The sequence below is a fragment of the Epinephelus moara genome, chromosome 8 (assembly GCF_006386435.1).
Source record: "Epinephelus moara isolate mb chromosome 8, YSFRI_EMoa_1.0, whole genome shotgun sequence".
In the NCBI taxonomy this organism is placed as follows: Eukaryota; Metazoa; Chordata; class Actinopteri; order Perciformes; family Serranidae; genus Epinephelus; species Epinephelus moara.
In genome coordinates, this window is record NC_065513.1 from 13,657,469 (window position 1) to 13,683,301 (window position 25,833).

The window sequence follows — 25,833 nt, forward strand, 5'->3', positions numbered from 1 at the left end:
ACGCATTTAGGATATTTGTTTTTGTCCTCAGCTAAGCCCAGAATTCAGCCAGCACCCTCTCTCCTGAAAGCCCTGATTGGCCAAAGGGTGACTCTGCCATGTGTGGTCCAGGGAGAGCCAAGCCCTGAGGTCAGTTGGTTTCACAATGGACTTCCTGTTGGGGTCAAGAACACCACACCCCTCAGGATTCAGCAGGTTGGCCTGGCTAACCAGGGCACTTACCAGTGTGTGGCCAGAAACAGCGCTGGACAGGAGACTTTGGAGATCAAGCTGGAAGTTCTTGGTGAATATCTGCAGTTCAGTTCTTAAAACCCTGTTTGTTGATTTTGAGAACAAGCAGAAATTAACACAACTTTGCACTATATACAGCATTACAGCATTGTGAATCATGTAAGACATATTAAAAGAAAACATTTCCTAGCTCTGGCAATATAAGGATATATATACACTGACAGTGTCCCAGTTTTAGCTCTCCCAGTCTTTAGAGGTGTATTCTTTTGAGGCACAGTAGCTCCATGCTGCAAGAGGATAAGGGCCCTATTATACTTGATAAAAAATAGTTTGGACAGCGTATTGTCCAACTACGTCAGAAGTCGGAAGTATCTGTAGTTGGCCATTCTTGAAGGAGGAGTGAAAAGCAAGCCATCATAGAGAGGAGGGATACGTGATACGGTTAAAATACGGGCATAGTGGCACACATTTTCAGACAGTCTCTACTGGAAGACATTTGTATAGTTGAACCCAGTTGTCCACAGAAAAGTGACAGAAAGTAAAAGTAGCAGAATTAGAGAAGATGAAACCTTGGCTCCTGTGGATGTGACTATGGGATTGTCAGTGGGGGTGTCCGAGGCTACTCTGTTGTACGACAAGCACTTCTGACAGAGTATACAGATCCCTTAAGCAGAACTCACTGTTGTGGCTGATTGTACTAAATCATGCCTTTTGCCAGAGGTGATGGGGTGCCGCAGGGGTCTATTTTTGGTCCATTACTATTTACATTATGCATAAATCACATTATTCTTCCTGAGCAGTACTCCAATTCCTACTTTTATGCAAATTACACATTTATCTGCCCCTTGCTCCACTCCCAGGCTCCTGCTCATCTTCAGTCTGACTTTGATGCTTTCCTGAAATCCCTGCCCCTAAGACCAAGTACATGTGTATATACTAACCTTGGCAGAACTAGTTTGCACCTTTTAAATTTAATGAACTATAAACTTCAGTCAAGAGTTTTTCTTTCCCCTAAGAGGTTTTTAAGCTGTGCCATCTGATGTTTTTAATCACTCTTTTCATTACTTTTATTAATTCCATTTGCCACTTGATTGTTAGTTATCTGGCTTCAGAAGTGTTGTTTTTGTATGCTGTTTGTGCGGTCGTCTGGTGAGTGTTTTCAGGCTCCTGAAAAACAGATTTTGATCTCAATGAGACTACCTGATTAAATACATTGGAACATCTTTTAATCATCCGACTAATACTCATTACACTTTCAATTTACTATTCACTGTGAACCAGCACTTAACATGTTTTTCTGTTCTCACAGAGGCCCCGTCCTTTGCCGAACCTGGAGATGCCATCATGGAGAAAGTAGCAAACAGCAAGGTCATCATCCCTTGCCCTGCTGAAGGTATGAAATGATTCACGCGAGTCAGCCTGAGAAAACTGAACTCAATCAAAGGTCTGGTGTTTAGAGACACAAGCTTAAAATGGATGCGTCTTTTCTCAGTTGTTTTTAGGAATGAGAGAAAATTCCACTTTAAATGTAGGACAGATATGTGTGTTCATGCACCATCAAAGGAAGATCTACTGTCAGTGTAAACTTTGAGTTGTCAAACCAGAAAAAAATCCCCTTGCCATCTTAAAAGGCGCATCCTCTTTTTATCGCCGCACCCAAAGGCACGCTGTTGTCTCTATATTTTACTATCTCTGACTGTGCGAACAAGGTAGCGTCCTGGAGGGACGTGGAGAGCTTGCTATTTTATGGAGACACATTGAGTGTCTGCCAATGCGCTAATGGAAACTTGCTCTCTGACAGCCCCTGCGAACAGGTATTGTTTGTGTGGAGCTGTCTCATGGTTACCAGCATGGTAAGAGAAGGTGAGGACTGTGTCCAATGTGGAGCAACAGCTGGAACATCAGTCTGCCTGCTGCCTCAGTGAGCCACATCTGCTTTCCTCTGCGTCGGGGCCTGCTGGGAGAGGAATCCTAATTACAGGCTGCTGCTGGCAGATGAAGGACAGAGATGTCTGAGGTGCACCGTGAAGCACAGGAAGAGGAAGATGAAGCCACACTAGCCCACCTTCCATCCAAGTCATACCAGCAGGCAGGCAGGCAGGCAGGCAGGCAGGCTGTACCAGGCCACAGAGGGCTTTCACAGAAATGCTTGATGCTCTTGACACCCCAGAGAGGCAGCCAGCGGCAGGAAACACGGATCCCCTCATTGTTCTCTTGAGATCTATCTGTATGAGGGAGATAAAGCACAGTCTCTGCCAGAAGGATATTATTAATTCACCAACAAGCGCATTGCATTTGATAGAGGTAATTATTTGAGAAACACATGGAAGAGATAATCTCCATCTTCGTCAGCCCCAGCAAGTAAATTCAAAGTCTACTAATGAGATCTGTTAACATCTAAAGCAGAACATCTGTATGCATTTCCTCCCAGCAATGAGATAATGAATTTGCTTAGAGCTCCTTAACTGTAAACATGTGTTCGGAGAGGCAACGGACGATAACATCACCTTTGCTGGTGCTGCGTGTCCTGCGGTTAGTATTTTTTTGGATTGAGGAAGGGCACAGTGTTTGATTTCCCTTCCTCGTCCATGGTGTTTGTATATGTAACACCTCTGTAAATAGACAGAGCCCTGGCATTTAGATCCCCTACACTCCACTGCTCTTTTATCATAGCTTGCTTCTCTGTCCTTGTCCTGGCGAGTCTGTTGTGTTGACTACAAAATCCTCCACCTTTTCCCCATTCCACCTTTCTCCTCTTGACCATTTCCACCTCTTTTCCACCCAGCAATCCACAGAACACATCTGTTTCAGGCTCCTAAATGTACACACCAGTGCCTTTGAACTGCTCCTTCGACCACTCCTATTCTTACTGCTTAAGACTCTCAGTGTCTGGTAATAAATCTTGATGCTCGTGTTTTAAACCGCACATCTTACATCTCGCCAGCATACTGTGTCTTACTTTTTTTATGTGACTCTGACCTTGAAATCTTAAGCTCGCAGGCTACAAGGACCCATTTTGGCAATGTCTCCCCTGCTGTCCCGCTGTCCAACAGATAAATGTAGAGCTGGCTTTTTCTAGTCTGGGCCGCCTGCCCATTAAGTTCCCCCGTAGAGGAGCAGAGAGATGGAAGTAACTTTTCTTTCTGTCAGACGTGATCAATAAAGCTCAGTTCATACTCGCTCACAATCCTTCTCTTGTCTCCGCACCTGCAGGTTCACCTCATCCCAAGGTGCGCTGGTTCAAGAACGGCCTGGAGATACACCCCGAACAATCAGAGCTTTCTGTGGCGAGGGATGGAGCTCTCATAATTAGCACAGCGTCTGCCAGCCACAGCGGGGACTTCAAGTGTGTGGCAACCAATGAGGCAGGCTCTGTGGAGAGAAAGACAAGGCTGAAAGTGAATGGTGAGAAGTCAGTTATCTCTATTTCTCTCCAGCCTAATATAAATACCTTAAACTGAACAGAAACATTGTGCTAACACAAATCTTTTGCACTTCTACAGTTCCCCCAGAGATCCAAGATGATGGGCAGCCACTGAACCTCACTGTCACCTTGAAGCAGCCTCTCACTCTGGGCTGTGATGCTTTTGGGATCCCCTCCCCAACAATCACCTGGACTAAAGATGGTCATCCTGTGAGTGCTTTCACCCTGAATTCCCATTTACAGTTAATGTAAAATGTGGGCTGCATGTTAATATACCTTGCTGATACCTAGTTGTACAATGCCACCAAGTGGTCATTGTTCTAATTACAATTAAAAACAAAGATGCACTCAACTGATCTCTGTATGTCCAGGTGGACAGTCCTGGGGTCTATCTGCAGAACGGGAACAGGCTGCTGAGAATGTACAGAGTTCAGCCAGAACATGCAGGAAGATTTGCATGCACAGCTCAAAACTCAGCTGGGGAGGCCCGCAGAGAATATCACATTGTGGTGCAAGGTGAGCTCATAAACCAGCTGTCACTGGCTGACACTGATATTTAGTACATAAAAGAAGAAAGTGGAGGAAGAAACAGATGTACGGAAACTAACTACATTAAGTAGTAAAATCTCCTGGAGAAGCAGTCTAAAGCCCCCAGAGCAGTTTAACTGTTTAATTAAATTTTAAAGATCCCCTCCACTAAAAAATGTCTGACCTTGATTAAACGGACTCGTGCCTGTGCAAAGTTTGTCACTAGAGAGGTGTTTTCACATTCCTCTACTAAAGGGGGCGATGTCTGTGCACTGCCCTAAAATCTGAGATTCAAACATACGCCGGGCAAGTGAGGTTTGGTACGCCACTAATACGAAAGCTAGTCACTGTCTAATAGTCATTTTTATTCAATGAGGGAACAGACATCAACACAACACTGGCAAAGAAAACTGAAGCCTCCAGCTCAGAGTGGACTTATTACACATAATATAAAATTCTCAGCCAGACAGAATATATCTTTCTGCGAACTTTTATTACACCTCTGGTTCTTAATTACATAATAACAGTGTGAACACAGTGTAACTTCGTAGCAGATATTATTGTGTTTTACAGTCATTAAAGCTGTGTCAGTCACTGCCAGTTAGCCAACAATCTAACAAACAACATAAACAAATAAAAGATGCTCATCTGAGTCTGAATCTGACCGAGGCCCAAACATGTATGGCTGATCGCTCCTATGTCACCCCTGACGCTAACGCTAGCTTTCTTGACGCACACTGCTCTTTCACCAGTCAACCTGGCGCTAGTCTCCCATAGCCAAACCTATCTCCACATTTCATTTTAGCACTGGAGACAGCACACAGTGAAACCTAGCATAAGCAACGGGGATGGAGGCCAGATCCAGAATTTCTTAATGAGTTTTTTTTTTTTATATGGGAAAACCATATAAAACAAAATATTAATCATAGCAGAGTGTTTTTACATATTTAAAAATGTATCTGTAGGGTAACTTTAATACTCCACTTAATGTAGCATACGTCCTTAAAGTTGTCACTAACCATTAAAGTCAATTCTAATAACCTCATTAACTGATGTCCCTCCGTAATCTGAATGATTTTAAACTGATGTAAATACTATCTTGCTCCGATCCCATAAATACTTAAAACCATGTTAACTAACTGATGTATGACTGGTGTGTTTACTCTGTTACAGCTCCGCCAGTGATCTCAGGAACATCCCGACTGCAGGAATTAACTGCGGAACTGGGCCAGGAGGTGGAGTTTCAGTGTCGCGTTAGTGGACGACCAGCACCCAGAGTGGAATGGAGCCGCGATGGAGAGTGAGCATCACTCCAACAGTTTATTGACGTGACATTCAGCGCCACACACCCATAGTATTGATCTGATCCTCCGTTCCTTCCTCTCTCCAGGGTTCTGTCCCGTGATGGAGACCCACATGTGGAGTTTCTGGAAGATGGCCAGGTGCTGAAGGTGAAGTCAGTGAGACTGAGGGACCAGGGGCTTTACCAGTGTCTGGCCAGAAACAACGCAGGAACTCAGATGCGCCAGTTCAGACTCACAGTGCAAGGTCTCTACTCTAAGACACATACACTCAGAAAACACACTTTCCTGAATTCAGCTTATACTCCAATCTGTTTTATTTCTCCACAGACAGAAATAAAACAAAGATGACTAAATATCCTTAAAAAGTTATCAGAACATTAAGCTGATTTCTTTTACAAAGCTGCTGTGGTAGCGGTGTTGTTTTAACAAAGAAAGTAACTGAACATAATATTTAATTCATGTGTAGACCCTGCCTTAACGGTTTTATAATTTGACTTGCACCACACTACCTGGTCTATGAGCACAGACTGAATTCTCTTCATGCAGGGCTCTGGGGATTTCTGTGTCACCTACAGAGCCTGTGCTGTAATTGCTCAGAGTATTGCACACTGCATTTCTGTTTTAGAAGGTCTCCTGCACAAAACAGGCCAATCCCCTGAGGATCTATTCATCCCGTGCTATGTGCCAGTAAAAATCTTACAAGCTCTTAAACATTAACATATTGTTGGTATTTCTCTCCAGCTCCCCCCACCATCAAGGGCCCAAATGAGACCTCAGAGGTGTCAGTGGTGCTGGGTTTCCCCACAGTCCTCCCCTGTGATGTTGAGGGCTCACCCACACCCAGCATCACCTGGCTAAAGGACAACCAGCCTATCGTGTCCAGCCCCCAGTCGACATACACCCGTGGCGGGCAGGCGCTGCGACTGGGTTCAGCGCAGGGAGACAGCACTGGCCTCTACACATGCAGAGCCACGAATCCAGCCGGCACCGCCATCAAACACTATTCCCTGAGCGTTCTAGGTAAGAGACTTCTACGCGACTTACATGCTAAAGTGGCTGAGACAGAACTTTTAATGAAACACCTGTTTTTTTTTCCCCCTCTCATCAGTTCCACCACAGATAGAAGGCGACCCTATGTCCTTAACGTTTGGTGGTAAGGAAGAGAAAGTACGGATCAATGGGACTTTGACTCTCTCCTGCCTGACCAAAGGTTTCCCTGAACCCAAGGTTAATTGGTTCAAAGATGGACAGGTTAGTTTGTCCTCACAAGCTCTGCATTTCTTAAAACCACAAACATGTACTTCTAAGGTGATTTAAACTGAACAAGTTTACCTCTATCAGCCTCTACTGGCAAGCAGAGCAAATTGCAACAGCCTCAACAGAATTTACATCCTCTTGCACAAGCCACCTCCACAGATCTTCTGCTATGAGTAATTATAGCAAAGATGTACAGGAAGAATGCAGTGACTAAATGTCATGACGTATAATACTGTAATAATTTTTTCTTTACCTACATATACTTTAATGTGTAGCTTGTTGTTTTTTGTTTTTGCAACATCAACCATTCAGTATGTACGTGTGCTTGTGTGCATGTTCAGCAGGGCCTCCAATAGGGAGCAGCAGAAAATGCATAAGGATTAGGTGAATTTTAAAAATATACAGGCCTGAAATTGTTTTAAAAGCCAGACACCTGCTAAATGTTTGTTGTCCCAGTAGTACGTATTATCCAACTACTGATACCTACACTAACTTTTGAAGTGAGGCAGGAAAGTGTTAAAGAGTACTCCACCAATTTAGGATTGCACTCCTTTAACATTGTTAGCAACTGCTATTTAAAAAAAGGATCAACATCAGTGCAGCAGAATAGAGATATCATCTTTTTCATTCCCCGCATTCTTCTTCAAGTCAAAACCTGGCTCCTGCATTACAGACAATGCAATGCAACCCCCAACAGTTCAGTCAGAGTTTCAGGTGTGTTTTCTAAGTCCTGTAAACAGACTTTGATGTGTGAGATCATTGGTGTTCCCCTTTAATAACTAATAAATAGCATTCACACAGATTGCTATTAGGAGGAATATTCCACTTCGACTATACCATCTTATGTATTTTCTTTCCTTAGTTGCTGACTGGAACCTTCCATGCCGGCATTCAGGAGAGTGGCCACGTCCTCGTCATAGAGAACGCAATGCTGTCCCATGAGGGACAGTACACCTGCGTGGTCACCAACTCTGCAGGAGAGGACAAGAGAGACTTTCATGTCACCATTCAGGGTGTGTTCAAGTTCGGTGTCAGTTCAAATTAAAATGCAAATTTATTTTCTAATGCTACTGGAATACTGTTGGAAGTGACCTGACACAAACATGCTCTCATCTCGCCAGTTCCTCCAATCTTTCACGGGGTGACAAATAGAGAAGCATCCTGGGGTCTAGGACACGAGGGTGATGATAACGAGGACATGATAGAGAAGAGGGAGGTGGTCCTGGGCCATCCAATCAGCCTGTCCTGTGAGAGTAATGCCATCCCTCCTCCCAAGCTCAGCTGGTACAAAGATGGACGGAAACTCACGTCTGCCGATGGAGTGGTGCTGCTTCCAGGTCAGAAGGAGCTCCTTCCTGTGTGATCTCAGTAAAAAGCATGACTGGCTCTTCATGTGCATTGATAAATCTGCTGCTGTGTGTTGGGCTTTGTCCTTTCAGGTGGACAGGTGCTACAAATCGCCCGAGTGCAAAAAGAAGATGCTGGAAGGTATACATGTCAGGCTGTTAATGAGGCTGGAGAGGACCGCATGCACTTTGAGCTGGAGATCCTAAGTAAGCAGGCACAAAATTAGGTAGTAATTAAATGTGTGTAACTGGAAATGATGCAACATCATTTCTGTTGTCTTTTCCTCCTCAGTCCCGCCTGTGATCATGGGAGCATCTGAGGAGTTTATGGAGGAAATGGGAGCAGTGGTCAACAGCTCTGTGGTCCTTCACTGCGATGTGACCGGGCACCCTGCTCCAGTCATCTCCTGGCTGAGAGACGGGCAGCCGGTGCACACAGACACACAGCACCACATCAGTGAGGATGGGACTCAGCTGCAGGTTAGTCAGTGCTGACGACAAACACCAGTTTGTAAATCAGATTCATCTGTTACTGTGTTGTATTGAGGATTAACACTTTAATCCCACTCTTTCAGCTCCTCAGTGTCCAGGTGTCAGACATGGCTGGGTATTTGTGTGTGGCTGAGAACAAGGTTGGAACAGTTGAGAAGCTCTTTAGTCTGACAGTGCAAGGTGAGAAAAGTCCATTGTTTTACATGTAATCAGAGGGACCAGTATATGTCTTTTACATATTTTATAATGGATGTTCTTTTATGACTCAGTGTCCTCTAAGTATGCAAAAACAACTGTTGTATCTCTTTCAGTGCCTCCAAAAATAATTGGCGTGAAGGAGGAAGAGGTTAGTGTAATTGAAGGCCACATGGTGTCGATGCTGTGTGACGTCCAGGCGTACCCTCCTCCAGAGATCACCTGGACCAGAGATGGGCAGATCCTCCACTTCAGCACGGGCATCCACATTCTACCAGGTCAGACCTCGGCCACCAGCAACCCCCAAATAATTCTTATGTCAAAAGCATTTCCTTTGTTTGAATCTAATAATGACACAGATATTACATTTGATACTATTGTGTGTATATATATATTTATATTATAGGTGGCCAGATGCTACAGTTGCCCCGGGCAAAGCTGGAAGATGCAGGGCAATATGTATGCACAGCCACCAACTCAGCCGGCCAAGACCAGAAGAGTATTGTCCTCAGTGTTTATGGTGAGAAAACACATGGTGACACCATCTGCACAATTCAGCTACATATACAGATGATCAAATCTCAAAACATTGTCTAGGCTAAAAAATGTGTTTACTGCAAGCCAGCTGTGACCGAGGATAGTTCAGGAGTGAATCATAGCCATCCTGAGTGAATCAAACTGAGATCATGCCCTGTCTTCATGTGCAAACCATCAGTCCTGCCCACCCTGAAGCCTCGTCTGGATGCTGAGTCAGACTTGGTCACCCCGCAAGTTGGCTCCTCGGTCACACTCAGATGTGAAGCACACGGTGTTCCTGAGCCCGAGGTCACGTGGTACAAGAATGGGCTGCAACTGGCCGCAGGGAACGGGCTAAAGATGGATCCTCATCAGCTGGAGATCATAGGAGTTCAGGTCAGGAAAGAATTGTTTTACGTCACCCATGTTTGAGGCTACAAACAAAACACTGCAAGAGGTCTTTCAAGGACTCAAAGTGGCTCACAGATATTTCCAGTCTTTACACGCTAACATATTAAATATATGTCATAAATATTAAATTTTCGCAGACTTATTCCATCACAGACACAGACTGGATGAGACTAGGACAACTGGAGACATACAGTAGCTGCATATGTGACAAGATACAGCACTCACCCTTTCTCTGACCGTGTCTATTCTAACTTAATTTACCTGATTCAGAACACATGCACCAGCTAGCAGAGGAGCAAGGAGACAAGTCCTGTCTTTGCTTATAGCCTGTGCTCAAAATGCACCCTCCCTCACTACAATGACCTTCTTTTTTTGGATCCTAGATGGCAGATGGTGGCACTTACACCTGCAAAGTATCCAATGTGGCTGGACAGGTGGACAGGACATTCAGACTGACTGTTCATGGTGAGAATACCTCTGTTGTCTTTTCAAACCAACACCGTAAACAACTATTTTCAAAAGGGAGCAATCAGGATGTTTGAAATGATAATGCAAATGTATATCTACAGTTCCACCTGTCCTGGACGGGCCTCTGCACGAGTCCCTAAACTACACCCTTGGCTCACATGTGGCTCTGCTGTGTGAGGCCTCGGGGGTCCCTGTGCCCAGCATCACTTGGCTCAAGGATGGAACTCCTATTGGTAAGACGCAGGCCATGATAGGGAAATTGGAATAGTACACGTCATGTGTGAAAGCTAGTGTAAATGAATGTGTTTGCTGTATAGAGAGCAGTCTGCAGTGGCAGTGGTCCGTTCGCGGGAACAGGTTGGAGCTGGGGCCCCTCACTCTTTCTCATAGTGGCACATACACCTGTGTGGCCAAGAACGGCGAGGGACACACACAGAAAGACTACACACTCACAGTGCAGGGTAAACTAGAAATTTGAGCAAAATGACATACACTCACCCAGAAAATTATACATATTACTCATGAAAGGAATGATTTTCAGTGGCATTTAGCTGTAATCTTTGTCCCACTCAGTATCGCCTACGATCCTGGACTCTGAACACCCATCTGATGTGAGTGCACCCTTGGGAGAGGAGCTGACCCTGGAGTGCAGAGCAACTGGAATCCCCACACCACGCCTCAGCTGGCTGAAAGATGGAGTGACTTTAGAGGGATCAGACGCCCGTCACATCGCGTAAGTCATTCACATTCCCCTTTTACTGCCCAGGCTTTAAATGCACACAGAGTATGATGGTAATATTAATACATTTTATGTAGCTTGTTCAACACTGCTGAATTTGTTCCACAAGCAGCACAGGAATCGATCAACACCATTCCCTAGAGGTTTTGGAAAATGAAATATTAATCATCATTGTCAGAGATAATGTGCATGACAGAGGGATGTGTGAATGGACAAATGGAGTCATTTATAGTCCCTTGCCTAATTTCATCATGGGGAATAGTAAGCGCAGCTGTTTTACAGCTGTTCAGCAGCTTCTGTGGTCATTGCAACTGCATCAGCCAGGGAAAGCAAATTTCTGTGTGCGTGTGTATGTGTGTGAGAAAACCGTGGGTCGATGATGATAATGATGATGGGAAAGTAATACTTATGTTCAGAGGTGGGGAGGACAAATAGTTTAGACAGGAAAAATGGATAAAGTGTCATGGTGTTAATATGAAAACATAATGAGTATTTGTAACCTGGCAGTGTGACCCCTGATGGCAGCACGCTAACATTACTGAGGCTGAGTCCCGAGGATTCTGGGACATACACCTGTTTGGCTGCCAGCCCAGCTGGACAGGAGAGCAAAATCTATACCCTCTTCGTCCTAGGTCAGTATGAACATTTCCAGGGGTTAAAGCAAGAAAAAATTTTGTGCCTGAAATGTGGAGCACGCAGGATTTGTGTGCCTGAAATCTGAAATCTTTTCCAGAGCAGGGGGCTTGGTGCTGCGGTCACAAAATGAAGAAATAGAAATGTATGTGTTGCAAAGGAACGTGTTTATTATCAAAATGAACAAAAAGATTATAGCGTTAGTCGTTACTTTTCAGATTAAACTTTTATAGCATAATGAGTTTATAAATAAAGATTAAACTTTAAGTGGTTACCAGACTTTTTGACTTATAGCTCCTACATCTCTTTTTTGTCTTGGTGCTATTTATTTTTAGAAGCTAAATCATTTAGGCTGTTTGCAAAATTGTATCGCGTTTGATGTGAATTAAACAGGCAGTTACGTCGAAATTTCACCTCTGGGCAAGCATGTCATCATTGAAATGGATCATATAATGTTGTGGTGGTGACTTTAAAACTTCAGCATAGAGGATTTTTATTGCAACTTTCGTTTCTGTCTGGTTGCTGTTACCTTTCCTTCAAAATTACCGCTGGCTTACCGGAGCATCTCCCGCTCTGTCTGTGCTCTGTGTCTCAATGTGACATGATGTGAAAGCATGCACAAGCGTCAGTGTTGATTGGCTATCACTTGTGCCGTGTAACCAATCAGAGGCGGCTGTAGGCGGGACATTGTTACAAAGCCCAGTGCAGTGGTGACTGCAGGCAGGGAGGGAGACGGCTGTATCAGAGCCAAAGGAGCAGTTTTAAAATAAATTTATTTGATCGATTATTGATGAAAAAACGTCCGATGCCGATTATGGTAAACAGTAGGTTGTGTTGACTTGCACACTGTGTGCCTAAATCATTTTCCCAGTTCGCACATATATATATATTTTTAGGGGCAAATGCGAGTGAAATGGTCGCACTGCAGAGCACTTCTGCCCGTGCCAGACAGAAACTTCGCCACACCAGAAATCCGGTGCTGTGCCGGAGAACTTTAACCCCTGCATTTCATATGTTTGTGTGTGTTGGTGCTTAAGTTTCTAAGTGATGGTGTTTTCATTTGACCTGTCACAGTCCCACCATCCATCTCTGGTGAGACAACTGCCCCCAGAGAGGTGCAGGTGACACAGGACAGTGTTGTGACTCTGGAGTGTCAGACGACAGGAAACCCTCCACCTCAGATCAGCTGGCTGAGGAACGGGCGACCTCTGCTTCTCTCTCCTCGCACACGGCTCCTATCTGGTGACTCTGTGCTGAGGTCAGTTTAGATGAATATAAACATGATCTATTGTAAACAGATTACGTGGTTATAGGTGAGGTAATGCTAAGTGTTCCCTTTCTTTCTGAAAAAGGATTTCTCCTGTGCAGCTGTCTGACTCTGGACTTTACACATGCGTGGCGCGCAGTCGGGCAGGTCTTGCTGAGCTCAGCTATGATGTCCAGGTCCAAGGTACACTCATAACAAACCACCTACTGATTTTTTCCCCTAAACTGTTTTTTTTGGGATCTGAGGGTTTCACACAGATGTGTGTTTGTGTGTGTGTGGCCCACAGTGCCCCCTGGTGTGGATCATGTTGAACCAGTGGAGCCAGTCACAGTAGTCCAGGGGTCCTTGGTGACATTAACTTGCGAAGCACGTGGCATACCCCCTCCAACACTGACTTGGATGAAAGACGGCCAGCCACTGTCCCTTCACCGCAACCTGCTGCTGGATGGACAGGAGACACGGCTGCAGCTGCCTGACGTGGCGCCTTCAGATGCAGGCCTCTACAGCTGTGTGGCTAGTAATCAGGCTGGAAGCAGCACAAAGAGCTTTAACCTCACTGTACTCGGTAATCCCAACCCAAGCTGTATATTTAATTTAATTATTACTTTATTAAGTTAAAGTCATGATGTAAACTCCTTCAACAACTGAGCCAAAAACATTCTGCTTTTTAATTTAGAGCCTCCAAAGATATCCAGCTCCAGCTCTCCAGAGGAGCTGACCATAGCAGTGAATAGTCCACTGGAGCTGGAGTGCTTTGCTGTGGGGGTCCCACCTCCCACCCTCAGCTGGCTCAAAGATGGTCGCCCATTAGAAGGAACTGACATTGTCCAGCAGGATGGGCACTTTATCAGGATTAGCAAAGTTCAGGTAAATTTTAAATGGACAGTATCTGATAGTTTTGCAAAGAATTTACTGTAAAAACATGCACACAGTAGCTGTGAGTATATGCACTATTTAAAATGGGTGATTATGGTTTAACTTAAGGAAAGTACAATTTGAGGTTTTTGCAAAGTTCATCTTGTTAAAAAAGGCACTTTAACATTTTAAGTCTTTTCATACAAAAACAAAAGCACATGAAACAAAGCTGGAAAAAAATGGGTTTACCTGTAATTCAGTCTTCTTAGTAGGTTGTTTCCATTTGTGATGTGCATCATAGATATAAATAAAGAGTTGCAAAAACACTTTAACTCTTATCTGTAAACCCAAAATTAAATCGACAAACAACCTGATGCTGTTTAACCAGGATGAATCCAGGCAAATACAACATGGTTATGCAAGAACCACTCAAGCTAATTAGTGTTGTCTCTCTAAAAGGTCGAGGATGCAGGTCTGTACACCTGCTTGGCCAGCAGCCTGGCTGGAGAGGATGGGAAAAACCACTGGGTCCGAGTCCAAGGTGACATAAGCTATTCTTTTATGTTGTATAAGTTAGAAGAAATATATCATGTCCACCCCTCTGTCTTTACTTCCTCTCTTACTTGCACCTGGGACTTGATGGATAAAGCTCTGTGTATACTCTGGAGTAAAAACCTGTGTTTGCACAACACACCTGGTCTTGCATTAGCGTTTTCCTGCTACGGTCACGCAAAGTTGTTAAGCATGCAATATGACGTATATGCAGTTATCAGGACATTTTCATGTTTTGATTGATGATACATTGTGCAGCATCCTTATCCCACTTCGTCATTTGTTCTACCTTTTTGTTCATGTTAGAATAAAAAAGTTTCTATAAATATAATAACACGCAATGCTGTTGAGACATATTAAGCTGTTGAGATTAATGCTCTGAGTAAGATTTTCCAAAGTCCTGATAAACCTTTCTTTGATTCCCAGCTCAGTCGACTGTAAATCATGTGTGGTGAAACACACATTTTTACAGCACACCCTCTTTTATAAATGTTATGCTCTGTATGGAAAGCTGTATTTTTTTAGTGCAAACACATGATTTTTACATCTGACCCCTGATCTACCTCCTGACTTTATCTGTTCCACATGACCACACATTTTTAACTAACTCATCTCTGTTTAAAAGGAGCGCTTCAGTCATATAGGAACTGTCACGTTTGTCAGTCTGGGTGCTTAAGTGCGCGTCGCCTCCGGAAACTTTTTGTAATTTGTACATTTGTACATTTGTGTCTACAGTTTAATAATCAGTGGTTGTGTTTCAGTCCCACCAACCCTCCTTGGCTCTGGTGATGTGAGGACAGTGACAGTACCAGCTAATGGACATCTGACCTTGGAGTGCCTGGCTGACAGTGACCCCCCTCCTGATATAGAGTGGTACAAGGATGAGGCCAAACTGCAGGTACAGAGTCATAAAACAAAGCAGGTATTGGACTAGAAGCAATCTCCTCTGACTCACACACTGTCTTTGTTTTCATACCCTCCTCCTGTTATATTAGCTGGGTAGTCGTATCCAGCGGCTGGCTGGCGGTCAGTACCTGGAGATACAGGAAGTCAGGCCTGAGGACAGCGGCCAGTACAACTGCGTGGTCACCAACATGGCTGGAAGCACCAGTCTGTTTTTCACAGTGGAGATTCTCTGTAAGTCACACCCTCAATGATAAGATGGTTTAAATACATTTTAAATTGTTCTACAAACTAAACCCAAGTCACTACATTAATACGTCACTTTTTATTTCCCTAGTACCACCTGTAATAAAGGAGAGCAGCTCAGTGGTGACCGCACATGTCGGCCAAGATGCAGTTTTACCTTGTGAGGTTGAAGGTGACTCTTCAGCGACAGTCATGTGGAGGAAAGATGGCTTCCCTGTAACTCAAGATAACAAAAAGTAAGTCCAAAGCTTTTGTTTTGTTGTAACATAACTCGAGAAATCTGTCCTTGTTGTATTTACTTTTCCAAGTGCCGACAAAAACAGACACAGCTACACACAGTGGTGTCTATCCATAAATTAAAGGGACAGTCCACCCTCAAATCAAAATAAAGATTTTTCCTCTTACCTGTAGTGCTTTTTATCAGTCTAGATTGTTATGGTGTGAGATGCCAAGCGTTGGATATAGAGATGTCTGCTTTCTCTTCGAATATAATGGAACTCGATGGCACTCAGCGCCTTTAATCTTTTGTGATGTGATGTGTTTCAGGTTCACCATGTTGTCAGAGGGCTCCTTGCGTGTACATGGGGTTCAGCTGAATGATGCTGGTCGCTACTACTGCACTGTGTCCAACCAGGCTGGCTCAGATCACAGAGGAGTGGATCTACGAGTGTTTGGTAATTATAGAAAAGGAGACTTAAAAGTGAATTATGACTCTGGTGTTGCTTTTTCTGTAATTCTATTATCAGTCATAGGTTCAAATGTTGGTTCTGGTTGTGATTATCATCAGTTGTCATGCTTCAATGCTTTTTAGGATATCTTATTGTAAAAACACAGTGAAATACAGTTCTGTGGTCAACACCTGACTCTGTTCTGTCTCCTATCAGTGGGTCCTTCAATTAGTCCGGGTCTCTTCAATGTGACAGTAACCACAGGGATTAGAGCTGTGCTGAGCTGTGAGACGACAGGTATACCCCCACCTACAGTATCCTGGAAGAGGAATGGCACGCCACTCGATATCAGCCAGCAGCCTGGTGCATACAGGTACATACAGGACTGTCTCTGAATACAGAGTATGCATACATTATAGATCACACGGCCATTAAAACGTAAGTGTGCTGTTCTGTTCAGGTTACTGTCCTCTGGGTCCCTGGTCCTTTTAACACCGTCCACTGAGGATGAAGGTTACTTTGAGTGCACTGCTGTTAATGATGTAGGAGAGGAGCGCAGGGTCATTGAGGTCATCCTGCAAGGTATTGACTTTCAGCTCTGTACAATAAGCACACAGCAGACAGCCATTTCAGGTGATTGAAATTATGACTTTGCTCTTTTAGTCCCACCGTCTATTGAAGATGATGTCACGACGGTCACAGCTGTGAAAATGTCTCCTGTGGTGTTGCCTTGTCACGTACAAGGACGCCCTGAGCCCACTGTCACCTGGACCAAGGGTGGAGCCAAACTGGGTGCCAGAGGAGGAAGTTATCGTGTCCTTCCCACTGGTAAGACGTCATGTCTAAAGGCTCTTTATATTAATATGTCATGGTCTACTGGAACAATAATACCACAGGGAAATTAATATGTGTGCTCATTAAATGTGACATTAAACTATGTATCTTTGCACTTCATTACAATGCAGGAGTGTTGGAGATAACTGCTGTTTTGCCAAGCCATGCTGGCAGGTACACATGCTCAGCCCGCAACCCAGCTGGAGTGGCTCACAAACACATCTCTCTCTCTGTGCAAGGTGGGTCATAGATAGCTGCATATTGCTGCAAAAATACTATGTGTTGCAACACATATGATGAAACATGTAAACACATATCACATTTTGTTCCCTATGTACTTAGAGCCCCCAGAGATTAGGCCAATGGCAGAGGAGGTACAAGTGGTGTTGCATCATGGGACCATTCTGCCTTGTGAGGTTCAAGGATTTCCCAGACCGTCCATAACCTGGCAAAGAGAGGGAGTTCCTATAGCAACAGGTATTGATGTATACAGTAAAATACAAGCACAACTTTGATTTTATAAACACATTGTTACTTTATATTATTACATGGCTTTGTTGAACACTTAAGGCATTCTACGGTCTGTTATTTCTGAGGTGCATACTGTTGTTATGAATAATAGGCTGTTGCTGTGGACACAGTTCTGAGCATAAATGCTTAGCGGAAGAAATCAAATCATTTTGAAAGATATATTTTGTGCCAAATTATTGATATCTTTAGTAGGTAGTGGTATAATTAGCAGGAGTTGGTACAGCAAGTGGCCATTTGGAGGATTCAAGATCCCTTTGCTTCACGTCAGCATCCTGTATCACTCTCTCGGGTCAGCATGTTATAATGATCCGCTTGTTGTACATTATCCTTTACACAGATGCTGGCACTGGTGCTCACATAGGCATTTAGCATCAGTCATATTCATGGAAAAATTCATGTTGAAGCGACCTATATTGCTGTTTTTAATATTAATATTCACTACATAAAATGAGGTCTATGACTCCTCTCTGTGAGGACTTTGCTAAATACATACTTTTAACATTTTTACAGACTGGATAGCAATCTGTCAAGCCAAGTAGCTCTCACTGGAATTCATGGGACAGGGTCTGATTTTCTGGCTGATGTGATTATATTTGACTACAGGTCACAGGCTTGCTGTTCTTTCAAATGGAGCTCTGAAGTTTTCTCGTGTGACGCTGGGTGATGCAGGGACCTATCAGTGCCTGGCAAAGAGTGATGCTGGTGTGGCTGTGGGTAGGACCAAGCTAGTCCTCCAAGGTAACATGCTTTTGATCTCAAAGTTTGGAAGAAAATGATGGTTTATCTGTGATTATTCCTCATAGGCAAAGTGGTTACTCCTAATTCCTAAAAAAATAACTTTGTTAGACATTTATAAATGGATTAATATTTCCTCATCTCATGTTTCCACAGTTCCACCCGTGCTGAGCGTGCCTCGTGTAGAGTACTCTGCAGTGCTTGGCCAGCCAGTCAGTCTGGAGTGTGCGGCTGACGGACAGCCTCAACCTGAAGTAACTTGGCACAAGGAGAGGAGGCCTGTGGTTGACGGCGCTCATATACATATCTTTGCCAATGGAACCTTGGCAATAATTTCTACCCAACGCAGTGATGCAGGCCTCTACACATGTACTGCCAAAAATCTCGCCGGCAGAGCCAGCCACGACATGAGGCTGGTTATTCAAGGTGAGCACCATTTCACACTCTGTTAAGACTGAATGTAGCTGCTTTAATGGTTCTATTGATAAAAATTTTGCTTATTTCAGTGCCACCCATGATTCCTCCTGCTCAGACAGACCTGTCAGTCATTCAAGGATTTCAGGCACTGCTGCCGTGTGCTGCTCAGGGCTCACCAGAGCCCAGAGTCACATGGGAGAAGGATGGGGCCGTTGTGCCCAACCTTCCAGGCAAATTCACTGTCCTGAGATCAGGAGAGCTGATCATCGAGAGGGCTGAGGTTAGCCAGCCGCCCCATATTCTTCACTACATTATGAACTACATCTCTGTCTCAATCTGATCGTAATAATAAGTCATGCTTGATTTCTTTTCACAGCCAGGGGATGCTGGCATGTTTACATGCGTAGCCACTAATGCAGCAGGCTCTGCAAGACAAGACATTCGCCTGTCCATCAACATGAGGCCTGCCTTCAAGGAGCTGCCAGGTGATGTAACCCTGAACAAAGGGCAGAGTCTGGCCTTGTCTTGCCACGCTCAGGGGACACCTTCTCCTGTCATCTCCTGGACTGTCAACAACAGTCCTTACTCAGGTATGAACTTCCTCACATAGTGAGCCGCACAGCAAGTCAGTACTACCAAAGTATTATAGTGTCATTGTGACAAAAATTATATTCAAGATAACCCCTTCTGTTGATCAGGGTAGCTTTAAATAGCAATTGAAACATGTTTTGCACTGACTGATCAAACTGGGGTGTCTACAGGTTATAACAAGGTAAATTCAAGACTTTTAAAAACCTTGTATTAAGGGCAAACTTGCAATGGAAATACAAACTAAAAGTGAAAATATACTCTTTCATGTCAGTTCAAAATGAACAGTGAGCTAAAATGACTCATGATTCTCTGTGCTTAGAAAACATACACTAACAAGCAGGCTGGCTACCAAAGCCTCAGTTTAATGATGCAGACTCATCGGTGATCTAATTGCACAGTAGGACGAAGATGTTTCCTGTAGTTCAAACACTGGAAATTCTTGCGGTGACATGACTAAAAAACATTTGAGACCCACCCAATCTGGAATTCATACTTTTTTAAAGGCCTTTTATCTGTAAATGTGTATTTAAGACTTTTTAAGGACCTGCTGCCACCCTTTAACATGTTCCAGGTTCCACTATTGATGAGGCTGGCAGGAGCTCCGTGCTCATTGACAACGTAACCACGAGTGACGCAGGGACCTACGTGTGCATAGCAGAAAACAGCGTGGGGTCCATCCGAGCGCTCTCATTTGTCCGTATCAGAGGTGAGCTTCTTGTTAAGGATTAGTCGGGGCAACTAACTTTCTTCAGATACTGATAACACTTTGATGACCTTGTAAAACCATGCTGTGTCTCCAGAGCCTCCCGTGTTGAAGGGTGAAGCCCACATGTCTCAGACGGTCATCCAGGGTGGCTCTGCTATGCTCGACTGTCCAGTCCATGGAGACCCCAGCCCAGTCCTCCGCTGGCTCCGGGATGGAAAACCACTGCTCCGCTCCCTCAGGATGCAAGCACTTCACAATGGATCTCTGGTCATTTACAGCATCAGTGTAAATACAGAGCTCCTTTTTTGTTTTGCCCTTTATTTGTTCCATTTTAGAGCAGTGACCCTCTCTCTAGGCAAGTTTAGTTAAACCAAGTTTGAGTGATTAAGCCCTTTGAGCTACTTACATCTATAAATGTTTTATGTGTTGGAGGACAATAGAGCAGTATTCATCCAATCCTAGCTCCATCTGCAGTCCCCTTGGGTGGAGGAACAGTGTGTGACTGTCCCGCAGCGTCCTGTTCCCACCTAAATCAGATTCACTTCAGTCAGAGAGGCTAACAGCATTAGCAACAGAGGGAGGAGATGAACAGAGAGCTGGATGTTCCCAGACTCTGCCCCTCTTTCTTTAGCCTGTAACCTTGTTAGGTCTCTAACTGCAGCTGTAATTGCACAGCCTGCAGTTGAGACTTTCTCACAGACGGATGACTGTCCTTCCCACAGAGCACTCTAATGTGAAATTTCCTCTCTCTGGTCCAATAATATCTATTATGACAAAGAATTCAATGGAACTGCCCAGTGGAAGATGCTGGCTTTCTTTGCTGTAATGTCAGCGTTCTTTCAACATAAAACTATATGTGATCTCAGTTTTGTCCTGGAGGTTTGTGGCCACATCAGAGGAAAATTGTTCCTCAGAGTGCCAATTAAGCCAAACTCTCCTCCTCTACCTGTTTGATGTACAGGCTGCAGATGAAGGGGAGTACCAGTGTGTTGCTGAGAGTGAGGCTGGAACAGCTGAAAGGACCATTGCTCTCAAAGTTCAGAGTGAGTTCTGTGTTTATAATTATACACATTGTCACAGGATATCAAATTAATCAGAAAAATACAACCACGCATGCCAGTAATAACACATTTTTGTACATCTCAGAATCTGGCTTCCCTTTCTGGGAACTATTTCAAATAACTAGTTTATATAACTTTTCTGTAAACTCCTTGTTTTTTTTGCAAATAATCTAGACTCACAGCTCTACTGTCCTCTCTTCCTCTTTCTCTAACACAGTCAATGGAGGCTACTCGACCTGGGAGGAATGGGGTCCATGCAGTAGCACCTGTGGACAAGGCTTTCAAGAACGAATCAGGCTGTGCAACAACCCGGAACCAGCCAATGGTGGTCGATCATGCAGCGGTCCCAGTATCGACTCTAGGAAATGTCAAGCTGGTCTCTGTCCAGGTGCTAATTATTTTTTATTAATCTCATATGGTCGTAACATATGTACGTCATACTCAATGCCTGTGAGTACACCCCTCCCATTTTTGCAAATATTTCATTATATCTTTTCATGGGACAACACTATAGAAATGACACTTTCATATATCTTAAAGAAAAGTGCTCTTCACCAAGGTGCCACACATGCTGAAAGAGCACCAAGACAGCTGTCCCTTGCCTACAGTCAAGTATATTGGTGGCAGCATCATGGTTTGGGGCTGCATGAGTGCTGCCGGCTCTGGGGAGCTCGGTTCATTTAGGGAAACATGAATTCCAAGCAGAGCATGATCGCCCCTCTTCAGAAACTGAGCTGCAATGTAGTTTTCCAACATGATAATGACCCGAAACACACCTAGAAGATGACATCTGCCTTGCTGAGGAAGTTGAAGGTGAAGGTGATGGACTGGCCAAGTATGTATCCAGCCCTAAACTCACCTGTGCACCTGTGGGCCATCCTCAAGCTGAAGGTGGAGGAGCACAAGGTGTCTTCACATCCATCTGCTCCATGATGTCATCATGGAGGAGTGGGAGAGGATTCCTGAAGCAACCTGTGAGCTCTGGTGAATTCCATGCCCAAAAGGGTTAAGGCAGTGCTAGATAATAATGGTTGACACACAAAATATTGACACTTTAGGCACAATTTGGACATGTTCGCTGTGGGGTGTACTCACTTATGTTGCCAGCTGTTTAGATGTTGATGGCTGTGTTTTGAGTAATTTTCAGAGGAAGGTAAATCTATACTACTATACAAGCTGTACACTAACTACTTTAAGTTATATCAAAGTGTCATTTCTATAGTGTTGTCCCATGAAAAGATATAATGAAATATTTGCAAAAATGGGAGGGGTGTACTCACTCATGTGAGATACTGTATGTGTGTACAAGTGAACAGAATATTATGAAGGTTACCTCACAGACGGGGTAAACATGCCAAAAGGACATTTCCATCTGTAAGCTATATGTGTTCTAACAGTATTTGGAAAGGGATACCTATAGATGAGACGTATCCAAAAATGTCAGTTTTTTATGAGTAATTACAAATTATTCATGTGCATGTCTGATAATAAAAGGAGAAACTCCCCGCAAGACCAGAGGCAGCCTGATAGGCATGGTGAACGAGAGAGAGTTTGGCGTGTCCTACCTAGAGGCCAACATCACAGACAGTGTTGAGGATGGGAGCAGCACTATGCAGGCACGCCTGGACAACATCCCTCCCAGTGTGGGTGAGTGATCGCATGTTATATTCCCCTGGGGTGATGTCACATGTTTGGAGATAAAGACCTTCATTTTAGCACCTGTTGTTGTACAGCAGTCTTTGGTTGGACACAAGTGTATAAACAAAACTGTTGGTCAGTCCAACATGTTATTGAAATAGACTCCAAGGTTTAGTTAAAGTTGCTAACTTTTTGAAATTTGCACAGTATGGGTTCAGCAAGCTTTTTAAGACAAACCTTTCAGATTTAAATTCATAGGATGCAACATAGGAATTGCATCCAGTCTAACTTTAAAATATAGGCTTCTTTTAAATGGAAAAAGTATGTATTAATTATTTTTTTGAGAAAAACAATATATTTTATTTTACTCAGTGATGACCTGCAGTTTCATGGAAAGTTTGGAATATGTTCTGTTCTTTAAGAGCTAATTTTTGGGATGTGGTCCTTATCCTGTGTAGGCTGTACTGTTTTTCTGTGGTTCTGTAAGAGGCCAGGAGTTGATGCTGTTTCATTGTAGGTCCCTTGTTGCGGGTGTTGGTGTCTGCTTTTGCTCCCATCTACTGGACCACTGTGCTACAGAGTGGAGACACCAGAAACGGCTACTCCTTCACTGAGGGCCAGTTTAGACAGGAGTCTCAGCTGGAGTTTGAGACTGGTAAGTTTCGCCCCACATGAGTTTTATTATGTAAGCATGTCAAGAATGAGTGTTAGCTAAAAGATATTTAAAGCTGTTGATTTATTTAAGACACCATTTATGAGTCCTGCATCAGGTCAGGTACCCGGCAGGTGACCATGAAAAGGTGACTTGCGGTTGGGATTTTGTCCTAATTTGTATAAGATTTATTATTATGACAGTTACTGAAACACATGATTATTATAGGATCTGCGGTTTCAGGTCGGGCCACAGATCTTGTGTTGACAGGTCACGTTGCAGATCTCATTGGTCATATGTGTCAGTGGCAGGACAGATGCAGTATTGCACATCATGGTGCCGGGGAGGATTTTATCCTCAGCGCCAACACACACAAAAATGTAGACATAAGTTTTCAATTCATCAGTGTTTTTTCTGTTGTTTACAAAACAACCAGCAGATGGCACCACTCACTGTCACTGACATTCATGAGTTTACACAGGAAGGCTGTTAATTCAAAACAGTATCATCATGCTTCCTTGTGCTTGTAAATGAGTGTTTTTTAAATCTCTCTAAACAGGGGAGATCCTCCGTTTGACCCATGTTGCCAGAGGTCTGGATTCAGAGGGAGTTTTACTGATTGACATTGTAATTAACGGATTTGTACCTCCTTCATTAACATCATCTCATCTGACCCTACAGGTGCGTTCACTTCTGTCATTACATTGTGTATTTAAAGACCTCTGTATCTCACTTGAGAATATACTGACGTACGTGAGTTCCTCTTCATTTCTTTGACCCAATTTCTTGTGCGTCCCGCAGGAGTTTGATGAGTCATATGTGCAGACGGGCCAGGGGCAGCTGTACTCGTGGTCATCACAGACCCACCAGAGAGGAGGAAACCCCATGGTGCTGCGCTGTAATCACACCATTATTTATGAGGGCCAGGAGGAGCGCCAGGGCCCTCTGCTCCAGCTGCTCAAGGTCTCCGGGTTGAACAGCGTGTACAACATGTTTACTCTCACTTTGGACTTCCATATCACTGCCAATCTTCTCATACCAGGTCTGGAGAAAACATACAGTGATTTAAAGATTTGAAACTTATCACTGAAAGTATCACGACATCACATAAAAATACTTGATCTGAATGTTCAAACAGCTATGAACTGAACTTTTCTGCTTGCAGATGGTTATGGAGACACATGCCCAAAAGGTTTCGTTCTTGACACAGCCTCCTACTGTGCTGGTATGCTGCTTTCCCTTTTTTATGCCTCATTTCTCTTTGAACATTTGTCACTGTACAGTTTTATTATCATGACTCAATGTGTCTTTATTAGATGAAGACGAGTGTGCGCTCCAGTCTCCCTGTTCTCACTCATGCAACAACATCATGGGAGGCTTTTCCTGTGCCTGTCCCTCTGGCTTCACCATCTCTACAGAGACCAACACATGCCAAGGTGAGACAAAAAACAACATAACATGCTAAGGTATTTGATTTATTACCATATATACAATGGTAATATCCTAGTTAAAGGGACAGTTCACTCCAAAATCAAAGATACATATTTTTCCTCTTACCTGTAGTGTTGTTTATCAACCTAGGTTGTTTGTGTGAGTTTCCAAGTGTTAGAGATATCAGCCACAGGGATGTCTGCTTTCTCTCAAATATAATGGAACTAGATGGTACTCAGCTTTTGCTGCTCAAAGCGCCAAAAAATACATCTGAAAAAATTCAACAGCAATATCTCTTTCCAAAAATTATGACGCAGTTACTAAAGATAATACACAGACCTTGTTGAGAGCAGTTTTATGTAGGAACTATTTTCTGTCTACCAAAGTACACCTCCCAACCCTATCATTACGCAGAGGGAAGCTTGCATCTACTGCTACCTCACCTGGCACCACTAAGCCAGCTAACGTTACAGCTCAGCCAAGGAGCACTGTCACAAGCATGAGCCTCTTGCCCATGTGTAGATGCACACTTCCTTCTGCGTGGTAATATGGTCGGTGGGTCCATTTTGGTAAAAGGAAAATAGTTCCTAGATGAAACTGCTCACAACAAGGTCTGTGGATTTTCTAAAGTAACCAGGACATAATTTCTGGAAGAGACATTGCTGCTGAGTTTTTCAAATGTATTTTATTTGGCGCTTTGAGCACCACAAACAGAGTGCCATCTAGTTACATCATATTTGAGAGAAGGCAGACATCTCTACAGCCAATATCTCCAACACTCTGCAACTCACATCAAAATAATCTAGATTGATAACTAGCACTACAGGTAAGAGGAAAAACATGTATATTTGATTTGGAGATGAACTGTAGCTTTAAGTAAAGGAAAAACCATCTGTTGTGGTAATTGTAGTATTTGGCCTTATACTTGTTTCACTTCATACCAGATATTGATGAGTGTTCCCAGGGCTCACACATGTGCCACTACAACCAGCAGTGTGTCAACACAGTGGGCACATATCGCTGCCAGGCCAAGTGTGGACCAGGATTTAAGCCCAGCATCACAGGAACCAGCTGTGAAGGCAAGTCACTGTTAAATTGTCTACACGTTTCACAAGGAGGCATAACAACTTATCCTCTACTGTAGTTGTAGGCTGGTAACGTTTAAAAACTTACTAATACCAGCACTAATACCAGTGCTCTTA

The 25,833-nt window shown here is 43.7% G+C and overlaps 1 protein-coding gene across 1 annotated transcript in view; it reads left to right on the forward strand.

Annotated features, from left to right (window-relative positions):
- hmcn2 (hemicentin 2) overlaps positions 1-25,833 on the forward strand; it is a 56,536-nt gene that overhangs the window by 21,133 nt on the left and 9,570 nt on the right. Inside the window, exons 24-74 of the mRNA XM_050050814.1 lie at positions 32-283; positions 1,541-1,624; positions 3,445-3,636; positions 3,735-3,865; positions 4,027-4,171; positions 5,357-5,483; positions 5,574-5,731; positions 6,229-6,507; positions 6,596-6,738; positions 7,607-7,757; positions 7,866-8,081; positions 8,184-8,297; positions 8,383-8,570; positions 8,666-8,762; positions 8,894-9,055; positions 9,184-9,297; positions 9,493-9,689; positions 10,088-10,169; positions 10,274-10,405; positions 10,490-10,633; positions 10,746-10,905; positions 11,419-11,543; positions 12,619-12,802; positions 12,897-12,994; positions 13,098-13,376; positions 13,488-13,678; positions 14,126-14,207; positions 14,980-15,116; positions 15,214-15,355; positions 15,459-15,603; positions 15,914-16,041; positions 16,252-16,408; positions 16,496-16,617; positions 16,699-16,863; positions 17,001-17,108; positions 17,212-17,346; positions 18,004-18,138; positions 18,292-18,561; positions 18,642-18,832; positions 18,929-19,142; positions 19,715-19,849; positions 19,944-20,134; positions 20,811-20,892; positions 21,128-21,298; positions 22,405-22,557; positions 23,066-23,203; positions 23,760-23,881; positions 24,002-24,242; positions 24,366-24,425; positions 24,517-24,636; positions 25,576-25,710. Of these exons, the coding sequence (XP_049906771.1) occupies positions 32-283; positions 1,541-1,624; positions 3,445-3,636; positions 3,735-3,865; positions 4,027-4,171; positions 5,357-5,483; positions 5,574-5,731; positions 6,229-6,507; positions 6,596-6,738; positions 7,607-7,757; positions 7,866-8,081; positions 8,184-8,297; positions 8,383-8,570; positions 8,666-8,762; positions 8,894-9,055; positions 9,184-9,297; positions 9,493-9,689; positions 10,088-10,169; positions 10,274-10,405; positions 10,490-10,633; positions 10,746-10,905; positions 11,419-11,543; positions 12,619-12,802; positions 12,897-12,994; positions 13,098-13,376; positions 13,488-13,678; positions 14,126-14,207; positions 14,980-15,116; positions 15,214-15,355; positions 15,459-15,603; positions 15,914-16,041; positions 16,252-16,408; positions 16,496-16,617; positions 16,699-16,863; positions 17,001-17,108; positions 17,212-17,346; positions 18,004-18,138; positions 18,292-18,561; positions 18,642-18,832; positions 18,929-19,142; positions 19,715-19,849; positions 19,944-20,134; positions 20,811-20,892; positions 21,128-21,298; positions 22,405-22,557; positions 23,066-23,203; positions 23,760-23,881; positions 24,002-24,242; positions 24,366-24,425; positions 24,517-24,636; positions 25,576-25,710 (7,824 nt within the window). The remainder of the gene's footprint in view (positions 1-31; positions 284-1,540; positions 1,625-3,444; positions 3,637-3,734; positions 3,866-4,026; positions 4,172-5,356; positions 5,484-5,573; positions 5,732-6,228; positions 6,508-6,595; positions 6,739-7,606; positions 7,758-7,865; positions 8,082-8,183; positions 8,298-8,382; positions 8,571-8,665; positions 8,763-8,893; positions 9,056-9,183; positions 9,298-9,492; positions 9,690-10,087; positions 10,170-10,273; positions 10,406-10,489; positions 10,634-10,745; positions 10,906-11,418; positions 11,544-12,618; positions 12,803-12,896; positions 12,995-13,097; positions 13,377-13,487; positions 13,679-14,125; positions 14,208-14,979; positions 15,117-15,213; positions 15,356-15,458; positions 15,604-15,913; positions 16,042-16,251; positions 16,409-16,495; positions 16,618-16,698; positions 16,864-17,000; positions 17,109-17,211; positions 17,347-18,003; positions 18,139-18,291; positions 18,562-18,641; positions 18,833-18,928; positions 19,143-19,714; positions 19,850-19,943; positions 20,135-20,810; positions 20,893-21,127; positions 21,299-22,404; positions 22,558-23,065; positions 23,204-23,759; positions 23,882-24,001; positions 24,243-24,365; positions 24,426-24,516; positions 24,637-25,575; positions 25,711-25,833) is intronic.